The sequence below is a fragment of the Populus trichocarpa genome, chromosome 3 (assembly GCF_000002775.5).
Source record: "Populus trichocarpa isolate Nisqually-1 chromosome 3, P.trichocarpa_v4.1, whole genome shotgun sequence".
NCBI lineage: Eukaryota > Viridiplantae > Streptophyta > Magnoliopsida > Malpighiales > Salicaceae > Populus > Populus trichocarpa.
Window position 1 is genome coordinate 8311057 of NC_037287.2, and position 18022 is coordinate 8329078.

General features: G+C 34.9%; 1 protein-coding gene across 2 annotated transcripts; it reads left to right on the plus strand.

The window, feature by feature from the left end:
* The first annotated feature begins 2993 nt into the window (after positions 1 to 2993).
* On the plus strand, positions 2994 to 16620 carry LOC7475740 (N-terminal acetyltransferase A complex auxiliary subunit NAA15). Of its 2 annotated transcripts, XR_002980947.2 has the most exons (27): positions 2994 to 3405; positions 4242 to 4320; positions 5171 to 5253; positions 5359 to 5508; positions 6734 to 6849; positions 7112 to 7217; positions 7765 to 7836; positions 7926 to 8041; positions 9221 to 9350; positions 9974 to 10051; positions 10135 to 10188; positions 10299 to 10369; positions 11017 to 11071; positions 11162 to 11257; positions 11742 to 11870; positions 11981 to 12063; positions 12152 to 12382; positions 13334 to 13466; positions 13551 to 13658; positions 13791 to 13922; positions 14267 to 14323; positions 14493 to 14590; positions 14697 to 14755; positions 14837 to 14948; positions 15095 to 15195; positions 15856 to 16190; positions 16328 to 16620. XR_002980947.2 is itself a non-coding variant. In XM_024597544.2 (26 exons), the coding sequence occupies exons 1-26, from the start codon at positions 3355 to 3357 to the stop codon at positions 16056 to 16058; spliced, it is 2703 nt and encodes a 900-aa protein (XP_024453312.1). In that variant the 5' UTR covers positions 2994 to 3354; the 3' UTR covers positions 16059 to 16620. The 2 variants fall into 2 exon arrangements, 1 of the variants encoding a protein (XP_024453312.1); XM_024597544.2 differs by having other exon boundaries at positions 15856 to 16620.
* The last annotated feature ends 1402 nt before the right edge of the window (positions 16621 to 18022 follow it).

An 18022-nucleotide genomic window follows, 5' to 3' on the forward strand; every position in this document is an offset into this window, starting at 1 on the left:
CTTGTAAGGTTACCAAAAAAGTATATAAAATGATTTTATGTTGAACATAGTCACCCATTGATTGAGCCTAATTAGAGATACTTCATCGCTTTGAGAAGAAAGATACCCTAAACCAATAAAAATGTTATTGGTTTTATGGTATATACCTATATAAAAGCAAAGAAAGCTTATCATTTTGTTATAAAATAAAAGTGGAGGTGCATAAAGTGTAGATTTCACGTATTAAGATTGTCATAATTTATTACAAGAACATAGAAGAAGTTTCAGTGGAAAAGATGCTCAAGGTGTTTTGAATTACATTAAAAGTATGCAAGCACAAGATTCATATTTTTTTATGCCATCCAAATAGATAAAGATGTTTTTTTAATAAATTTGTTTTAAAATGATATGATAACGAGATTATATTATGAAGTTTTTGATGATATGCTACTATTTGATACAACATGTTGGACCAATAAATATAACATGATTTATGCACCATGTGAAGGTATAAATCACCGTTGAAATAATGTATTTTTTGAATATGTATTTTTGTGTAGTGAAACTCAGTTTTTTAGATGGTACACTTTGTATGAATTAATTAATAAGAAGAGCCTTTGTTGTGTTGATTATTGTTGTTAGGATGAAAATATCTCAAAGATATGTCATAATATTTTGGTTAATGTCAAGGTCTAAAATACAATGTTACAAAATGCTTTAGTTGAATATGGTGATGGGATTGAGAAAATAGATTTATTAGCAACTTTGATCTTTTTGGTACTAGTAATAAGAAATTGATAGTTGATCTTACAAATAAATGGTCAAGAAGACAAAAAAAAAAAATCCTAACTTAAGTCTCAAAATGAGAAGAAAAGTAAAAAATCATATAAAATAAAAAAACACAAGGACAACATCATAATCACACTTATAACGGTAAGAAACTTTTGAAATGTCTTTTCAACGATCATAAACGATAACAAGAAACCTTGAAATAAATATATTATCGATCTTAATTATTTATTTTATATTCTTCTAAACAAATAATGATATAATTTTTTTCTATCTAATTTATCTAATGATTGCTTAGGATAAAATCCATCAGTCAAAATTCAAAGGACTCATTTTGTAGAAAACAAGAGTTAATCGATGAATAATGAATATTTTATTAAATATTCTACTGTGAACATATATTTTATTTGTAATACCTTAAAATAAAAGGTAGCTCTAAAAATATTGTTCTATTGGTTTTGATTATAAAATATCATATGGTTTTAACATGTTTTTTTTTTTTAAAAATAAAAGGTAGATTTTTTAGAACTCAGAAGTTGTCTTATGATGATTTTAAACTCTAGTCCTTTTTTGCTTAATAACAAAAAAAGTGAAAACTAGTGTTAGATGTTCGGTCATCTAAAACTTTAGAGAGTCAAGTCATGCTTACTTCTTTTTCTAAAGAAAAATGCTATGTTTGCAAAAGATTTTTAGCCAAAAGCAACATTAAAGACATGTTGTATCTTATTATCTAGTTATACATAATAAACTTAATAGTGTACATGTAGGGATGATAATGATTATCCATAGATCGAGTTTTGTATTATCCATATCTAAATTTAAACTCAAAATTATTATCGATACCCACTTCAAAACTTAACGGGTATGTATTTTGAAAATCCAAACTCGACCCAATCAGGTTTCTATTATCCATCGTGTATTCATAACTCGAATTTAACTAAACAACATACCATAAAATTAGTGATCCTTAACAATAAAAATATGGAATCAAGCTACCACTATTTCCCTTTTTATGAAATAACTCATTCTAATATAAAGGTTGAAATCTTCATTATACAACAGTCCATGTCTTATAACTTTCCCAACAATAATCATGAAAAAAGCAAAGAACAACTAATGCTCTCATCAATTTAATCGAAAAAAAAACTAACATTGATTGATCATAAGAAGAGCCAAGGCACATGTGTGTGTACTGTGAAGGCATGAGAAATCGTAAAATTACAGGTCACTTACACAAATAATAATTCTCGCTCACCACTCTAAGGTACAAAACCAAAAAGATATAAAAACAAATAACAAATTCACCACCCTAAAGATACAAATCAAATCATCATTTTAGAGATACAAAAAGTTAAAGAATAAGTCAACCACTTGAGATTGTGCTAAAAGGCCAAGTCAAAAGACTCTAAATTTAGATTTTTCCAAAAGACCTCAATACATGGTCTGATTCAAATTTATATACTTGAAATAGCCTTCCAGGTCTAGGAAAACCCTCCAAGTCTAGGAAAACACCAAGATGATACAATTAAGATCCAAATAAATTACTAAACAATTAATAATTATCACAAGTTTTTAACCCACTAGAAACACAAACACACATAGAAAACTTAAAAATTAAAACAAACATAACTTTCTATAGAAACTCCAGTGCATGCATGGTTGGACAATGATATTTGTTTGGTATTATAGTAGCGGTTGTTTTTCAAAGTGCTTTTTACTCGGAAATGCATCAAAATAATATTTTTTTTTATTTCTTAAAACTCATTTTAACTTTAGCACATCAAAATAATTCAAAAACAAAAAAAAATAATTTTAAATAAAAAAATTCAAATTTTTAACAAATATACAGCCAATTGCGTTGCTAAACACTACCAATCTAAAAAAATCAGATTCTGAACTCAAAAGTCACGGGTGATATGATTTTTTCCCCATGCAATAAAAAGATGAAGATTCGGGCTCCAAGTCCAAAATAATAACAAAAACTTCACCCATTTGCTACACACACACACACACACACACACACACACAAAATACCCTCAGCGACTATGTGAATATAGGAAACATAGGAATATATTCTTTCCTATCTATTATTGATCTGAAATCCTAAAAACAGATCCCCAACTCTATATAGCACTAGAATCGATATCCTTTGATCCTTGAAATCTTTTGACAAATGACATGAGTAATTTGTTCTTAATTTCATGGAAAATGAAGAATATTATTGGTTAGATTACAGAAAAGCCCTCGAGTCTACACGGTGGAGTCTTTTCCCTTTACCACTAGGCAGCCGTGTTCGAGTGGTTCACTCGTTTTTTAGTCTTTTCCGTTTTCTATTTCTTTTTTTAATCTTCTCTCTCACAGTAGGGTTGCCTTTGCCTCGCAGTCGCACCAGATAAACGCCACCACCTCTCAACCTCTCTCCGTCTCCACTTCTCAGTTCTCAGCTCTCTACACTCCAACAATAACTATAGCAAGAAAAAACATAAACAAAACGACACCAAACCCTAACCTCCCAATCTCTCACTCTTGATTCTATCTTATCTCTGTAAAACCCTATCTCTCTCTCACTCATAGACAAGAAAAAAAATGGGAGCTTCTCTGCCTCCCAAAGAGGCTAACCTCTTCAAGCTCATCGTCGTAAGCCTCCGATTCCCTCTCTCATTCACTGTATCTATTTGTGTGCTCTTGGTTTACTCTATCCTTCTAATTACTACAAATAACTGTACGATCGTAATTGAATTACAATATTGATGCATTTGTTTCTTACTCTAGATTGATCATGGACTGTTTTTTTTTGTTTAATTTAGGGTTTTTTTTTTGTTTTTTTAATAAATGAGAAACAGATTCCATTTCTGCCGACTGAAGTTCAATTTCAAGTTAGGGTATTTGTTGTATTAAGGAATGCAAATGATTTCAAGTTTCTTGTTTTATGAGTTTTGGTGGCTTGTGTCAATGCTTGAAAAGTTGAATTTTTTTCAATTAAATTTTCCTTCTGTGCTTCAGGTCGTTCATGCTATTTGTTTTTATCCACAAAAGAAGTGACTGCACGTGGATGTAAAACACTCACTAATTGTTAATGCATTAACTTCAATAAACTGAAAATATAAACTTGATGCTAATTCACGTTCTGAGTTGAAGAGTTCCATTTTGATGGTGATCTGATCGCCTTCTTAATATTTTTTTTTTTTTGTGAAAAAATGCTTTTTATTTGAGTCTAAAAATCTTAATCGTCATGTGGTATTTATATGCCTATATGGTGTCTTGTCTTTTGCACCAACTATGTTAAGCTTTTGGCCGAACCACTATGTTGCATCTGTGGTGTCAATGGTGGAGTAAATAGCAGTGGCCTTCATTGACTTCGTGTTAGAAGCTGGATTATTAAATGATCAAATTTTTCTATATAGTTGCCAGGAGTACCATGTGATGGATTCATTTATTTAAAAACATTACCGCATTCCTTTCATTTGTTGCAGAAATCATATGAAAGTAAACAGTACAAGAAGGGACTGAAGGCAGCAGATACTATCTTGAAGAAGTTTCCAGACCATGGAGGTATTGTTTGCTTCTCATGTTTGAAAAGTTGTGCTTTTGAAAGTCAAATTTCTCTAGCATATCCTTTGATGAATGAATCTTATGAGTTTTGAAAAAGGTGATGATTATTGAAGGAGAAAAAAAGTTGAAGATGTGAATCCAAACAAATTTTTTGTTTCCAGCAGGGCACAGAAAAATTATTTTAATTTTTATGATGAATTAATTTTTTATCTTCTGTAGTGTTGGGAGTGCATTGCTGGGTGCTTTCGGGTTTTTCGCCAAGTTAAAATGACCAGGAAAACAAAGATGAGATTCTAGGGTTCTGAAAAATCGCACCAATTTTGAAGAGAAACAATTGAAATAGAAATTAGAGGCTACTAGCATCCTCCCTGTAGGGTTCCTGTTCTTAGGAATCTCAGTTTAAGATTCATTTCATCATGCAGTTACTGAGAATAAATTGCTTATATTTGCTGTGTCCAAAGACTTGAGATCTTTTGCCTTTGCAACCAGCAAAGACTTGGTTCTCGTTTGTTCTTGATTAGATAGTACTCTTTATGGTTGGGTTGCTGTTAAACCTCTCTATGAAATGCTTAAAGACAAATCTGGGACATGGTTACATTCAAATTCATAATATAAGGTCTCCTAATTATAAACGAAGATATGGAAGTGGTAAAGATGTAGGTCAATATGAACCTAGGAACTGGAAATATTGTTGTTCACCTCTTTTATATTCTCACAATGCATGTAATTTTTATTCCACTACAAAATCCACCCTCTGAATTTTTACTCCTTGAATTTTTAACCACCCACCAGATTTCAGTACATTATTTATTTTAACTTTTTTTGAAATTTTGTTTCTCTTGGTTTCCAGAAACTTTATCCATGAAGGGTTTGACATTAAATTGCATGGATCGTAAATCTGAAGCATACGAACTGGTCCGACTTGGCCTAAAGGTTGATATGCTCCATTTTGTATAACATTTAAATTTACATATTTTTTCTTTTTTCATCTCACCTTTGTAATGTAATGTTGTGTTTCTGTTTGTTTCTTTAATGCAGAATGACCTTAAGAGTCATGTTTGCTGGCATGTTTATGGCCTCCTTTATCGATCTGACCGAGAGTATAGGGAGGCCATCAAATGCTATCGAAACGCATTGAGAATAGATCCAGACAATATTGAAATACTGAGGGACTTGTCACTCTTACAGGTATAACTTGACTTTGTCTGTCCCTTCCAAATGACCTTTTCGTCTTTATGTGGTCCTTGCTTGACTAGAATTTTGGGACTATACAATCAAGAGCTATTGATACTTACTCTGATTTTACTGCCTCTATAGCATTGATGGATGCCCTAAAAAGCCAAGCAATAATTCAAATTGTGCTAGATATGTGCTGTTTCCCTTCCTACATGTTTCTCTGTTCCCTGGTTGGTTTTGATATCCAAATGTTGCCATGCTTTCATTTCTTTTGACTGTTGTTGATGTTTAACAAACCATGTCTTGGTACTGAAGTTGATTTTCTGAGGTCAATGATATTCTTGTGCTTATTAAGTATCAACTCACATACAGTCTAGTTCAAGTCTTTGGAAACCTCTAGCACCCTACACGGCATGCTTGTATGCCACAGAAAATCGATAGTTGTTTTACCTATGCAACTTGTTATCCATAATTTGTAAACGGATGATAATTAATCTTTTGGTCTCATGCTACCGTAAGTGATAGATGCTTCACTGTAGTTCACAAATGGAAAATTACAGCTAGAACTCATGTTTTTATTGCAATGAAAAAGTCCTGTTGGGACCTTAACATGATGAACATGGGATCTTTGTGGTCATCAGTTCTTTCACTTACCATCACAACCAAGCTAAGTAAATAGGGAATTTTTGGCAAATTATTTTTATTTTGTGATGTACTGTTTTTCTAGAAAGAGCAAGAGTGCACCACCCAAGGTCCTGGAAAGTATCTATAGAAATGCTTAAGCAGGTGAGTGAGAGAAAAAGGAAAAAAAAGAATTAAAATTAAAATATGGTTCTAAGAAGCAAAGTCTTAATAAAGGTTAAAGAGGATCCAAGTGAAACTGAAAGTTAAGCTCATGCATTGAAAGTTTATTGCTATCAGAAGAATGCTCAATGTGGCAGAGTTGGTAGCATGTTGAGAGGATGGTTTAGGGAGCATAGATGCAGGAGATGGTAAAAGATGGTCCACTCTGATGTCCTGTACCTTCAAATTCAAGGACATTTTTCACATTACTGTTTTACATCCAATATAGCCAATGTAGGTGCTCCTATCAACCAAATACTTTAATAAGCAGCTAACCAGGTGCCATGGTATCTGCCTAAGTCTTGCCTTCTCTGCTCTTTTCAGCATGCTGTCTAGTTTTTGCTGACATAAAAATTGTTTGATATAAAGTTGAAATTTTCCTTTTGTGTTGCAGGCTCAAATGCGGGACCTTACAGGTTTTGTTGAGACTAGACAGAAACTTCTATCCCTGAAACCAAATCATCGCATGAACTGGATTGGCTTTGCTGTTGCCCACCATTTGAACTCAGAGTATGACTTTATCATGACACCCAAAGTTTGTTTTGAACTTAAAGCTTATTTATTCATTACAGGAGGTTATTAAGGATCTTTATGAATGTGGAATATTGCAGATAATTTTTTGTCAGTTGAATGTTATAATCTCATCAAATTGTCTCTGAACTTCTGCTTTGCCTGTCTTCCTCTACCTGAATTGGAAGTAGCAGTGTAAAGTAATCTTGTATGATCTACACTTTAAGTCTTCCCCTTGTGCTTTATTTTTCTTTTTTACCAGTGGTTCAAAAGCAGTTGAAATTCTTGAAGCATATGAAGGGACACTTGATGATGATTATCCTCCAGATAATGAACGATGGGAGCATGGAGAAATGCTTTTGTATAAGGTAACACTGTTGATTTCATATATACAGCTCTATTCTGTCTTAGATCTTTTCAATTGTTAGGTCCTTGATGTTTTGCTTCTTTCTATGTGTTTCCTTTGCCATATATGTGCAAAACTGAATTTGCTGTTACTCTGTTGATAGTTTATGCTGGCAATAATATTATTTACAACGATTTTTGGGCTTTGGGTTGTTGTGCTTCAAGATGATTAGACAAGTGCAACTACATCAGTATCAGTTGGGAGCTTTGCTTTGATGCTGAAGATTATCATTTATTGTTTTCTCAATTAAGTGTAAGACAGATTAGTGGCTGAATTTGATGGTGACATTGTTGCTGGACAGCTAGTTATGGATGAGTCTCAGGGGCTATTTAGGGTTGTGATTAATTAGCTTTTTTTCTTCTGCTGCCTCTTTTTGGTTAGAAGTGACTGCATGAGCCAGTCTCATGATTGTCTTTAAACTTTTTTAGAACTTGCATTCTGAATTGTGATATTTCTAGATCTCTCAGCAGTTTTGATGGCTATATGCTGGTGATTTATTGTCCTTCCAGATCTCTTTATTAGAGGAATGTGGTTCTCTTGAGAGAGCTATCGAGGAGTTGCGTAAGAAAGAGTCAAAAATTGTAAGTGTACACTTCATTTGACACTAGGGTAACTACTTGGTGGGTCTTCTTGAGTTTGATTTAAATATTTACGACTGAAAGTTCTCCAGGTTGATAAATTGACCTATAAAGAACAAGAGGTTTCTCTATTAGTGAAGCTTGGTCGTCATGAAGAAGGTGCTGAATTGTACAAGGCATTGCTTTCTATTAATCCTGACAACTACAGGTGATTTAATTTGCTTAACATTTCTGAGAAGAAAGAGAATGTCCATCTAACAGAAATGACAGGATTGTTAGTAAATGTAGCAGTTTGTGTTTTTGTGATTCCAACTATGAATTTAGCCGCTAGTGTCTTTTGCTTGTCTTTTTTCTTCTTGTCTAAAACAAATTTGGTAATTTGAAATTGATATCTTCATTGTAGATGTCTACCTCATATATTTGGTTATTACAACTTTTGATGAGTTATATTGTTTGGTGTTACGAGATTTGTCTTGAAGTTCACAATGAATCAGAATATATTATTTTCTGAAAAATTGTTGAAATATGTTTCTGCCAGTGGACAATGAGGATAGAAATCTGTGTTTGATGTTTTATTCATCTCTCAGGTGCCTTGAAATGTCGACATCACTTCATGTATTCAATTGCAAACATAATTAACTATAGCTTTGCCGTGTTAGTGAATGCAGTGTCTGCATGTGTGATGAACCAATTTTTTGTTTTTGTAATGCAATATGGCCTTTTATTTTAACAGTTTTTGATTACAAAACAAGCAAGTGCCCAAAATAAGGTACTCTTTGATGTTGTCTACTTGTTTTTTAGCTACCTAGCTCTGAAATAACCTCACAACACTTTTGCCTTTAGGCAAATCACAAAATTTTGCCGGTCCTTTCATTTAATTTTGTTTGTTTATTGTTGTAGACAATATTTTTCTTTTCCATATCGCTGTAACTCTACCAGAATTCACCATTTTCTTTAACATGTATTTCTTGTAAGAGGCCATCACTCCTTCTATTGAACATCTAAAATTGCTTTCTTGTGAAATTCATCTTGCACAAACTGATCAAGTTGCAGTATAGATTTTTTCACCTGATTGTGAAGAGTCTGCCAGACCTGCACATATTTGACTTGTGATCCTTAAATTGTTGAAAATCAATGGTTTTGTTTGCCTTGTTCCTGTCTTTCTTATAGTTGTTGTATTGTTGAAAATCAGATTTTGAATTGACTGATTACCGCTGTCAGAAATCTAAGCTACAGACGTTGGAATGGTGACCATACGATTAAATTATAAAATTAACGCAAGTGTTGCCTGTTTCTTAGTCTTTCTCTCTGGTGTTCAGTGAATCTTGGTTTGCTGTTGTGGTTTTGATAAGGAATCCAATGTTGTCACTATCTTTTATCTGTCCAGATATTATGAAGGTCTACAAAAATGTGTTGGGCTGCATGCGGAAAATGGCCTTTCTTCTTCTGATATTGATCAGTTGGATGCCTTGTACAAATCACTTGGGCAGCAGTACACTTGGTCATCAGCTGTTAAGGTGAGGCATGCCCTTAGATTTTGTATCTGGAGATATTTACTGCCCTACTTTTACCCGAGGTAGATATATCATGTATAGTTATTCATGCTGTAAAACCTCCTTTCCCCCTCTTAGTTTGAATCATCGGTTCCACCCCCTAACCCACCCTACCCTTTACCAGCTGAGCTAGTGCCAGTGGCATTCTGTAAAGGCTATCTAATATCAGTAAATTTATCTGGAGTGTCTTCTTAGGTGGTCAATGCCCACCAGCTGAAACAACAGCATTTATGCTAGGCTCTACAATTGTTAAAACATTGACCTCTTCCCTCAGCCCGCTCTGCTTTGTGTGGTATTCTTTGGATCAAAACCATGAGCATCAAGACCATGACCCCAGCCAGCTACTGAACTGTCTGGGCAAAACTTTTAAGTGAAATCACTCTGTTGTATGGTATATCTGAAAAATGCTTAATATGGATTGCTGTTGGTCAGACCTTGGTGTTATTACACTCTTTAGTATCATCTTCTATTATCGTTGTCAATGTTATTTTCTTCCCCTATCATTGTATTTTTTTGAATATAAACATGTATGTATGTGTTGTTTTGCTGGGTTACTTAGTGACTACCACTCTTCCTTTTTAATTCAGAGAATACCACTTGATTTTCTCCAAGGTGAAAAGTTTCATGAAGCTGTAGATAATTACATTAGACCCCTCCTGACCAAGGTATTTGTAGTTACAGTTCAAGCAGTTCTTGTTGGCTTTTCTATTTTTGCTAGGATTATGTACAGTCTTCTTGTTGTTTTTAGGGAGTTCCTTCGTTATTCTCAGATCTTTCACCACTATATGACCACCCTGGAAAGGTGAGTTTGATTTCTTGTATGGTGTTTGTATATCTTTTTGGAGGTTGTCTGCTCGTACTATTATTTCATTGTCTGGTTAAAAGCAATCTTCTACGCTTGCTCTCATTCAGGCAGATATACTGGAGAAACTTATTCTCGAAGTGGAGCATTCTCTTAGGATAAGTGGGGGATACCCTGGGAGGTAATTTATGCTTTGTACCATTGTACCTCTATTCAGCTTTTGTTAGTAAAATCTGATCCTTAAAACTTGAAATATAAAAGATGGAAGGGAAATTCCTTCAGGATATTCTTCGGTAACTAATAATTCTTTTGTTTATTTCTATGCCTTTCGCTTATTAACTGTTAGGAATGATTTTGTTTTGAATACTTGATTTGTTGTTCAAACAAAAAAATAATTTGATGTTTTTTATTAATGAAAATCGAAAAAACTTACAGGCACTGACATCAAATTGATTGACAGGACATGTTTTGTCATTTGTGACTTACAAAAACTGTTTTCTGCAATCAAGTTATTATCACAGATTTTGGACCAGTTTTTCATCGTGTTAACTTATTGTGCTGCATATTAATATGAGTGAAAAGCATTAAGATGACCATAATGGAAAAATTACATTTAGAATTTTCCCGTGTTTGTTTTTTGTTGCCCAGTAACTGCCTTTGGTACATTTAGGGGAGAGCTTGCTATTAATATTTTTAAAATTACAGATTTGTATCTCAATAAAGAACATCTGTGATGCTGCTGATAATTTGGTGTTTCTACATCAAGTTCTGTTCTGTTTTGTTGTTTGCTCTTTTTAACATCCTTGTGTATTCCTTTCATATATGCAGGGCAGAAAAAGAGCCTCCTTCAACACTTATGTGGACCTTGTTTTTCTTGGCTCAGGTTGAGTACCATCAAGCAAATAGTTAGCTGCTATTACTGTATCCTTTTGATGCTTTCTAATAATTTGTTCAACTTTTTGTTATACTGCAGCATTACGACAGACGGGGACAGTATGATGTTGCTCTGAGTAAAATTGACGAGGCTATAGAACACACTCCAACTGTGATTGATTTATATTCTGTCAAGGTTGATTTACACCTTCAATCTGTAAACTTTTATTTCCAAGGTTCTATAGACAAGTCTCGTTTTGCCATCCTTATGTTATAATTTTTGAAAGCTCTCCTCTTTGTTTCCCATCTCGAAAGGAATTGTTGATTCCTTGATAGTTTCTGAGCACATCTTGAAATTTTGCAACCAATATAGCATGAACAGGCAGCATATGCTTACCGGTTCTTCTTTCCCAATTCTGTATGCTAGTTGAGATGTGTGGTTTGCCCTCATTTTTCTTGTGGGTGTGGGATTGGCACCTAGATGCTTGTCTTCCTTTCTCTGTTGGATTGGTTCGGTTGTCACCATTCAGTGTTGTCTTTAGTGTAGAAAAGTACTTAGAGAAAGGAATGAATGTGTAAAATTTTGTAGTTCTTTCAAATCCTACCGTTAAATATGTTTAGAAAGTACAAACTGCTGGGTTTTGATGTTCTCACTCTGTTTTTGCATCTCTCAATCACAGAGTCGCATTTTGAAGCATGCTGGTGATTTGGCAGCTGCTGCCACTTTGGCAGATGAAGCTAGATGTATGGATCTTGCAGATCGATATATAAACAGTGAATGTGTCAAACGTATGCTACAGGCTGATCAGGTGTGGAAGCTGCAATTTTTGTCTTAATTTTAGATTTCCTATTATTGTTGGTTTATGCTTTCTCAGATTGTTTCTGCATGTGGTGCTTTACATGGAATTCTTTCTTGAAGGTGGCTTCGGCTGAAAAAACTGCTGTTTTGTTTACAAAAGATGGGGATCAGCACAACAACCTTCATGACATGCAGTGCATGTGGTCAGTCTGTCTTATTATTGTCACTAAGTCTTGCTTTAAGTAGATATTTTCATTAGATATCCTGAGTGTTGTATAATAATTTGGCTAGGTATGAACTTGCTTCTGGTGAGAGTTACTTCCGTCAAGGTGATCTTGGACGGGCTTTAAAGAAGTTTTTAGCGGTGGAGAAGCACTATGCAGATATTACTGAAGACCAATTCGACTTCCATTCCTATTGTTTAAGGAAAATGACTCTACGAGCCTACGTGGCAATGCTTAAATTTCAAGATCGCTTGCATTCACATGCATATTTCCACAAAGCAGCGGCTGGAGCTATCAGGTGAAATATTTTTGCTGGAACCTAGAAAGAGATCTGAGATTTTCTTTTTTAAATCAGCCTTCCTGTCCCTTTCCTTTTCTTGCACAAGTTTCTGAGTCAGAATGCTGCTTTACATGCTTGCCTCATCTATGCATGTGCTGTACAGACTCTTTCTGCTGTCTGAAATGATCTGCTGTTGGTTTTCCTTGAGCAAGCTTGTGGGGGGGGGGGGGGGGGGTGTTCTCTAGGAAGGACTGTATGTTATTAATAATGCTTAACCTTTTTTCAATTTTCAAATCATTAAGTTGTTACTCTGAATTTGTATTGGTTGAAGGATTTTTCACTTGGTGGTGTGGCAAATACTGGTTATCCAGTTGGACAAGGATTGCCTTTTCTAGTGCTTTTTTTTTAAAATTTTTATCTCCAAGTTTTTCTCCTAGAGAAGGAAGCAAAGTTCTTTGCATTTTGGTTGTCATTGTTTATTGTTTACCCTCGAAACCTTGGAGCGATAGTACGAATATTACCATGGTGAATACCTTGCATAGGCTGCTGGATGCCATGGTCATTCAGCTATGATGACAGTGGGCTGGTGTGATTTTGTCAGTTGGCCCTCAAGTCATTTCCTTCATTTCTTTCTTTGGGGGTTTGGTAACATGAGATAAGTTAGTTGTGTATGAAACAGGTTACTAGAATATCCTGTTCACTGACTTCATGCAGGGTATTCTCTGGTATATTCATGTCCATACATGGTGTTGCAGTTAACCATTGGAGCCAGACACCTATATGGTTATCACATAGCATGGATTGCATCTCATTTCACAGGATCAATGTTTCATGCATTTTTCTTATAGATGTGACCATATGTCATTTGTATTTTCTCATGTTGCCTGAATGCCATCTCGTACTTGTAATGAACTCCTTTGAATTAATATTTTTTTTTGTTATGTTCCTGGGTATGGATTTCAAATGCAGATGTTACATAAAATTGTTTGATTCTCCTTCGAAGTCAATGGCTGAAGAAGAAGAAGAGATGTCAAAGTTGCCGCCTTCTCAGAGAAAGAAGATGAGGCAAAAACAGAAAAAGGCAGAAGCCAGAGCTAAGAAAGTATGTTAATATTATGTTTCTATGGCTTCTTGGCACGTTTCTGTTATAATGATTTTCATTCTAGTGTCTGATATTCCATCCTAGGAAGCCGAGGTGAGAAATGAAGAATCAAGTGCTAGTAGTGTTTCTAAGTCGGGTAAGCGGCATGTTAAACCTGTAGATCCAGATCCAAATGGGGAAAAGTTGTTGCAGGTTACTTCTATTTCCTACTGTTTTTTCCCCCCTCAGATTTTATTCTTGATTGCTTCAAGGCCTCTTAGGCTACAAAGTACTCATCTTTCATCTCAGATGAATAGCAGTTAAATGTGGATTTTTTTTTTCCAGGTTGAAGATCCATTGTTGGAAGCTACAAAGTACTTGAAGCTGCTTCAGAAACATTCGCTCAACTCTTTGGAGACACACTTGCTTTCTTTTGAAGTGAATATGAGAAAGAAGAAAATTCTGCTCGCTCTTCAGGTATTTATTGTCCGAAATGTTGAACTTGGTCACCATTTTCAACCCTTTTCACTTTCCTGTGTTACCATTCACGATGTCTACTTAATTGACTGTCAAGGTAATACAGGAAAACATTCTGTTATTTAGTCCAAATGCCATCGAGTAAATCATCTTCTTCTTAAGATTGTTTCTCCCTCTCTGAAGAGAACAAGTGCTATGATAAGCCAACTCCTGTATTTTGTTTGGCTAAATCATTTAGTGAGGTTGACAGTATGAATTTCATGAAGCTTTCTAGTAAATGGTGCTTTTGTACAATTGCATTCACAACTGGTAAATTGCAGTGTTAATTTAGTTTTCTTTTGTAGGCTGTAAAGCAATTGCTCAGGTTGGATGCTGAAAACCCTGATTCCCATCGCTGCTTGGTATATCATCCTCTATCATGCAATAATCCTATGAACTTCTGTTTTCGTTTTTGACATTACATGTGTCCTGATACTGGTATTGCTGATTAGTGTTGTGCATCCTCTGCTGGTTAGAGGATCAGAGACCCTTGTTTTAATCTTTATTGATTGTGAATTTGATGTGCTGCAGGTTAGATTCTTCCATAAAGTGGGTACAATGACTGCTCCTGTGACTGATACTGAGAAACTTGTTTGGAGTGTCTTGGAAGCAGAGCGTCCATTCATTAGGTTCTCTTGCACATTTCCCTTTTCTTTATTTGTAACATGATGTTTTCTTCACCTTATCTATCAGTTCTAAATTACATATTAAGGTTTGCAATGTTTATTCTTGTAGTCAATTGCATGAGAAAAATCTCACTGAAGCAAACAAGATTTTCTTTGAAAAACATAAAGGTAATCTCCCACCTTATGTGGCTCCTTTGTGCAACTATACCTGGATAGAACTGGCTTGTTAACTAACTTTGTCTCCTGCAGGTTCTTTAATGCATAGAGCTGCAGTGGCGGAAATGATATTTGTTTTGGAACCTAACAAGAAACGTGAGGCTATCAAATTAATTGAAGATTCAACCAACAACCCTGCACCAATGTAATCCTCAGTGATCTGAGTTCTATTTTTTTTTCTTGGTTGATTTGTTTGTTTTACTTTCTTGCTGGTACTTGGACTTGCACATCTTTATTGTTGATCCAAACTGATTGTTAATCTATTTTTCCTTGTTTTATTTTTACCAAAAGAAATGGAGCACTTGGACCAGTTAAGGAATGGAAACTCAAAGACTGCATTGCAGTCCACAAGCTCCTAGGAGCAGTTCTTGATGATCCCGATGCTGCATTGAGTAAGTAAATTTTTTCATGGCCTTTTTTCTTTATAGCCAGAACGGGAATATCTGCATTCTAGTCTATAAGCAGTTCAAATGGTGTGATAGAATTAATCATTCCTTTTCATTTTATTTTTAGTGTTTTTTCTGCAGCATTAAAGTCTTAGGCGCATGGTGTATACTTGGTGGTGGTGTTAATGTGTGCTGAAGTTAGTTAGTTAGTTTTTTTTTTTTTTTTTTAAACTATTGAGAGAGGATTGGTCATGGTCATCATTTTCCTTTTTCTCTTCTGTCTGCTCAGTAGCTATATATGCTTGGCTACTTTTTTTTTCTCGTAACATTTTTAACCTGGATTCTCTCTCTATGTCCTGCGCTCCCTTCTAATTTGCTAGTTTCTTCTGCACATGGTGGGTTGTGTCCTTCATTAATGGGAAAAGTGCATTTATTAATCTTTTGAAATCCAAAAATTCAAATTCTCCTATATAACGTTCTCTTTTCTGTGACATTATTTCTTTGCTCTCGAACCTGCTGAAGATGGAAGATTCCTTTTGAATATTTGTTTCTAAGAATGTTGTAAATATTGGAACCAGGGAGACGTTTGAAGCATGCATATAGTGTTCCATAAGATAGATGCTAAAACTTATTTTGCGGCTTGATATTGAATTCCTTCCTTTGCAGGGTGGAAATTGCGTTGCGCTCAGTATTTCCCTTGCTCGGCATACTTTGAAGGAGAGCGCAGCTCTGCCATGCCCAACTCAGTGTACAGTCAGATAGCCAAGAAACCTGCGAATGGAGACTCGAGCCATCCTGAAGGTGGTAATATTGCAGATTTTGTTTCACAAAATGGAAAGCTGGAGGCTTTCAAGGATCTTATCGTCTGAACACGGCCAAATGAATGTGTCAGCTAACATGCAACTGAAATATGTATTAGCGGGTAGATGACATAACCAGGTGGCAGCAGAAACGTATACTCTGGAGGATTTTTAGGTTACTGCTCGTTGAGGAGCATGCATGTGAGGTTTTGTGCTAGTCATGTCATTCCTCCACTGTTCTTTGAGATCACATTTTTTTTTCACCAGTTACTACCTTGCCTTATTATTCTGAGATGCATTTCTTTGCAAATGTGTATAACATATATTGTGTTTTCTAGGGTTGATTTCTTTTAATGCTACGCACTACTAGGTGAGATCGTAGACGAGGGTGGTGGTTCTGTGGGTTCGCACCTGCATTTGAGGTTATTTTTGTCTCTTAGGTCAGGGAGCACCGCTGAAGTTTTTTCAGAGGACTTGTTTTAAATCTGGTCAGCATATAACAATTTCCTGTAGAGCTGATCTCAAGAGAATGTTGTACTTATTCTATTAGCCGTTATTTGATGTATAAACGCAACATATGATGAAAAATTTTGCTGCAAGATTCATTAATAGTTCTTGATAGTTTTTGCTACTGCTTCTGGGCTTACAAAATGTGTTCTCTGTTGTTTCCTGGACATCTAATAATGGTTCCTTTATCCCGCTCTCCGTAGTTTTAAGACCAGGCTGGACTCATGACCTGACTTGAGTCTCTGAGTCATGGGTTGTTAGCCTTACCCGGATAGATTTTATGCTTTATGCTACCACGGGAGAGCTCAGATGAACAAGTTTGGGACTCATCATAGGAGTGAATTAATTACACTTTGCATGCTGAAGAATTATTTAAATTGAAGTGATTAGCACGAAGCAATTGACCATGAAGGAATACTGTTTTCTGTACGGACCCTAAATGTGCTTATACTGTTTTGGGGGCCTTCAGAGGCGTCTGTTGAGCTCAAGAATTACTCTGATAACAATTTTCTTCGCTTGTTTTTGTCTGCGGGAGAAGGTCTGTATACCAGTCCAACTGTCTTTTTTTACTCTGAATTTGGCCTCGACCGAGCTGGGATTTAGCTGTACTGAGCGTTCGCTCTCATATTTTTTAGTGCTTTTGATGCCTCTACACACACACATGTTGCTGGCTTATTAAGAGAAAGCACCACCCACATATGTCATCCTTAATTAATAAATAAATCTTACTTTGAAGACTCATCATGTTGTCTTTATTTCTGCAAGATGCTGCACTAAACCAAGGTATATTCACTGGGCTGTTGGTAGAATGTGTCGAAATAACCTTATACGGGTAGTGTCATCTCTGCACATAGTAGAGGATCGATATCCTTCATTGTATACTGCAATATATTTGTACCTTCTCCTTTAAATGTATCTGTTTTCTGATCTTCAAGTTTTGGAAATCTGCCTAACTGAAATTAATCACAAATTGTGAAAAACTAAATATGAATTTGCTGTTTGTCTGCTTTGGAGATTACTTGCATTTGGAAGTAAATCTTGAAGAAAACTATTCAACTTCGTTGATTTTAAAATGTGTTGACTTGTGGCTTAAATTGACGAGGAGGCCTAGATTTGATTGAGAATTGCATGAGATGCAACATATTCTATATATATATATATATAAGAATGAAATATTTTGTATTAATATTTAATATGCGTGAGCTTTGCACAACATAATGCCCACAGGTTTCTATGATTTCTTGGAGAATACCTCTCGTATTTTGTATAGTTTTTTTTTGAGTATTTATTCAAAAAAATATATAATGTCCAGTCTAAAAGTATAAATTAACTCGAATAATACGTGGATCCTATTCTCTCCTAAAAGAAGGAAATTATTAGGCCACTTGTTTATTTAGTTGTCCAATTAATCTATGCTAATTAATCTTACATTACATAAAATTACTATTTACTCTATTAATCTTTAATGAATCAAATATAATATATTATCAAATAATCATCTCAACTAAAAAATATAAACATTTAGA

Coding starts and splice junctions, on each gene's coding strand:
- LOC7475740 (XM_024597544.2), top strand. CDS start 3,355: ATGGGAGCTTCTCTGCCTCCCAAAGAGGCTAACCTCTTCAAGCTCATC. Junction 3,406..4,241: donor ACCTCTTCAAGCTCATCGTC/GTAAGCCTCCGA, acceptor CATTTGTTGCAG/AAATCATATGAAAGTAAACA. Junction 11,258..11,741: donor TTGATTTATATTCTGTCAAG/GTTGATTTACAC, acceptor TCTCAATCACAG/AGTCGCATTTTGAAGCATGC.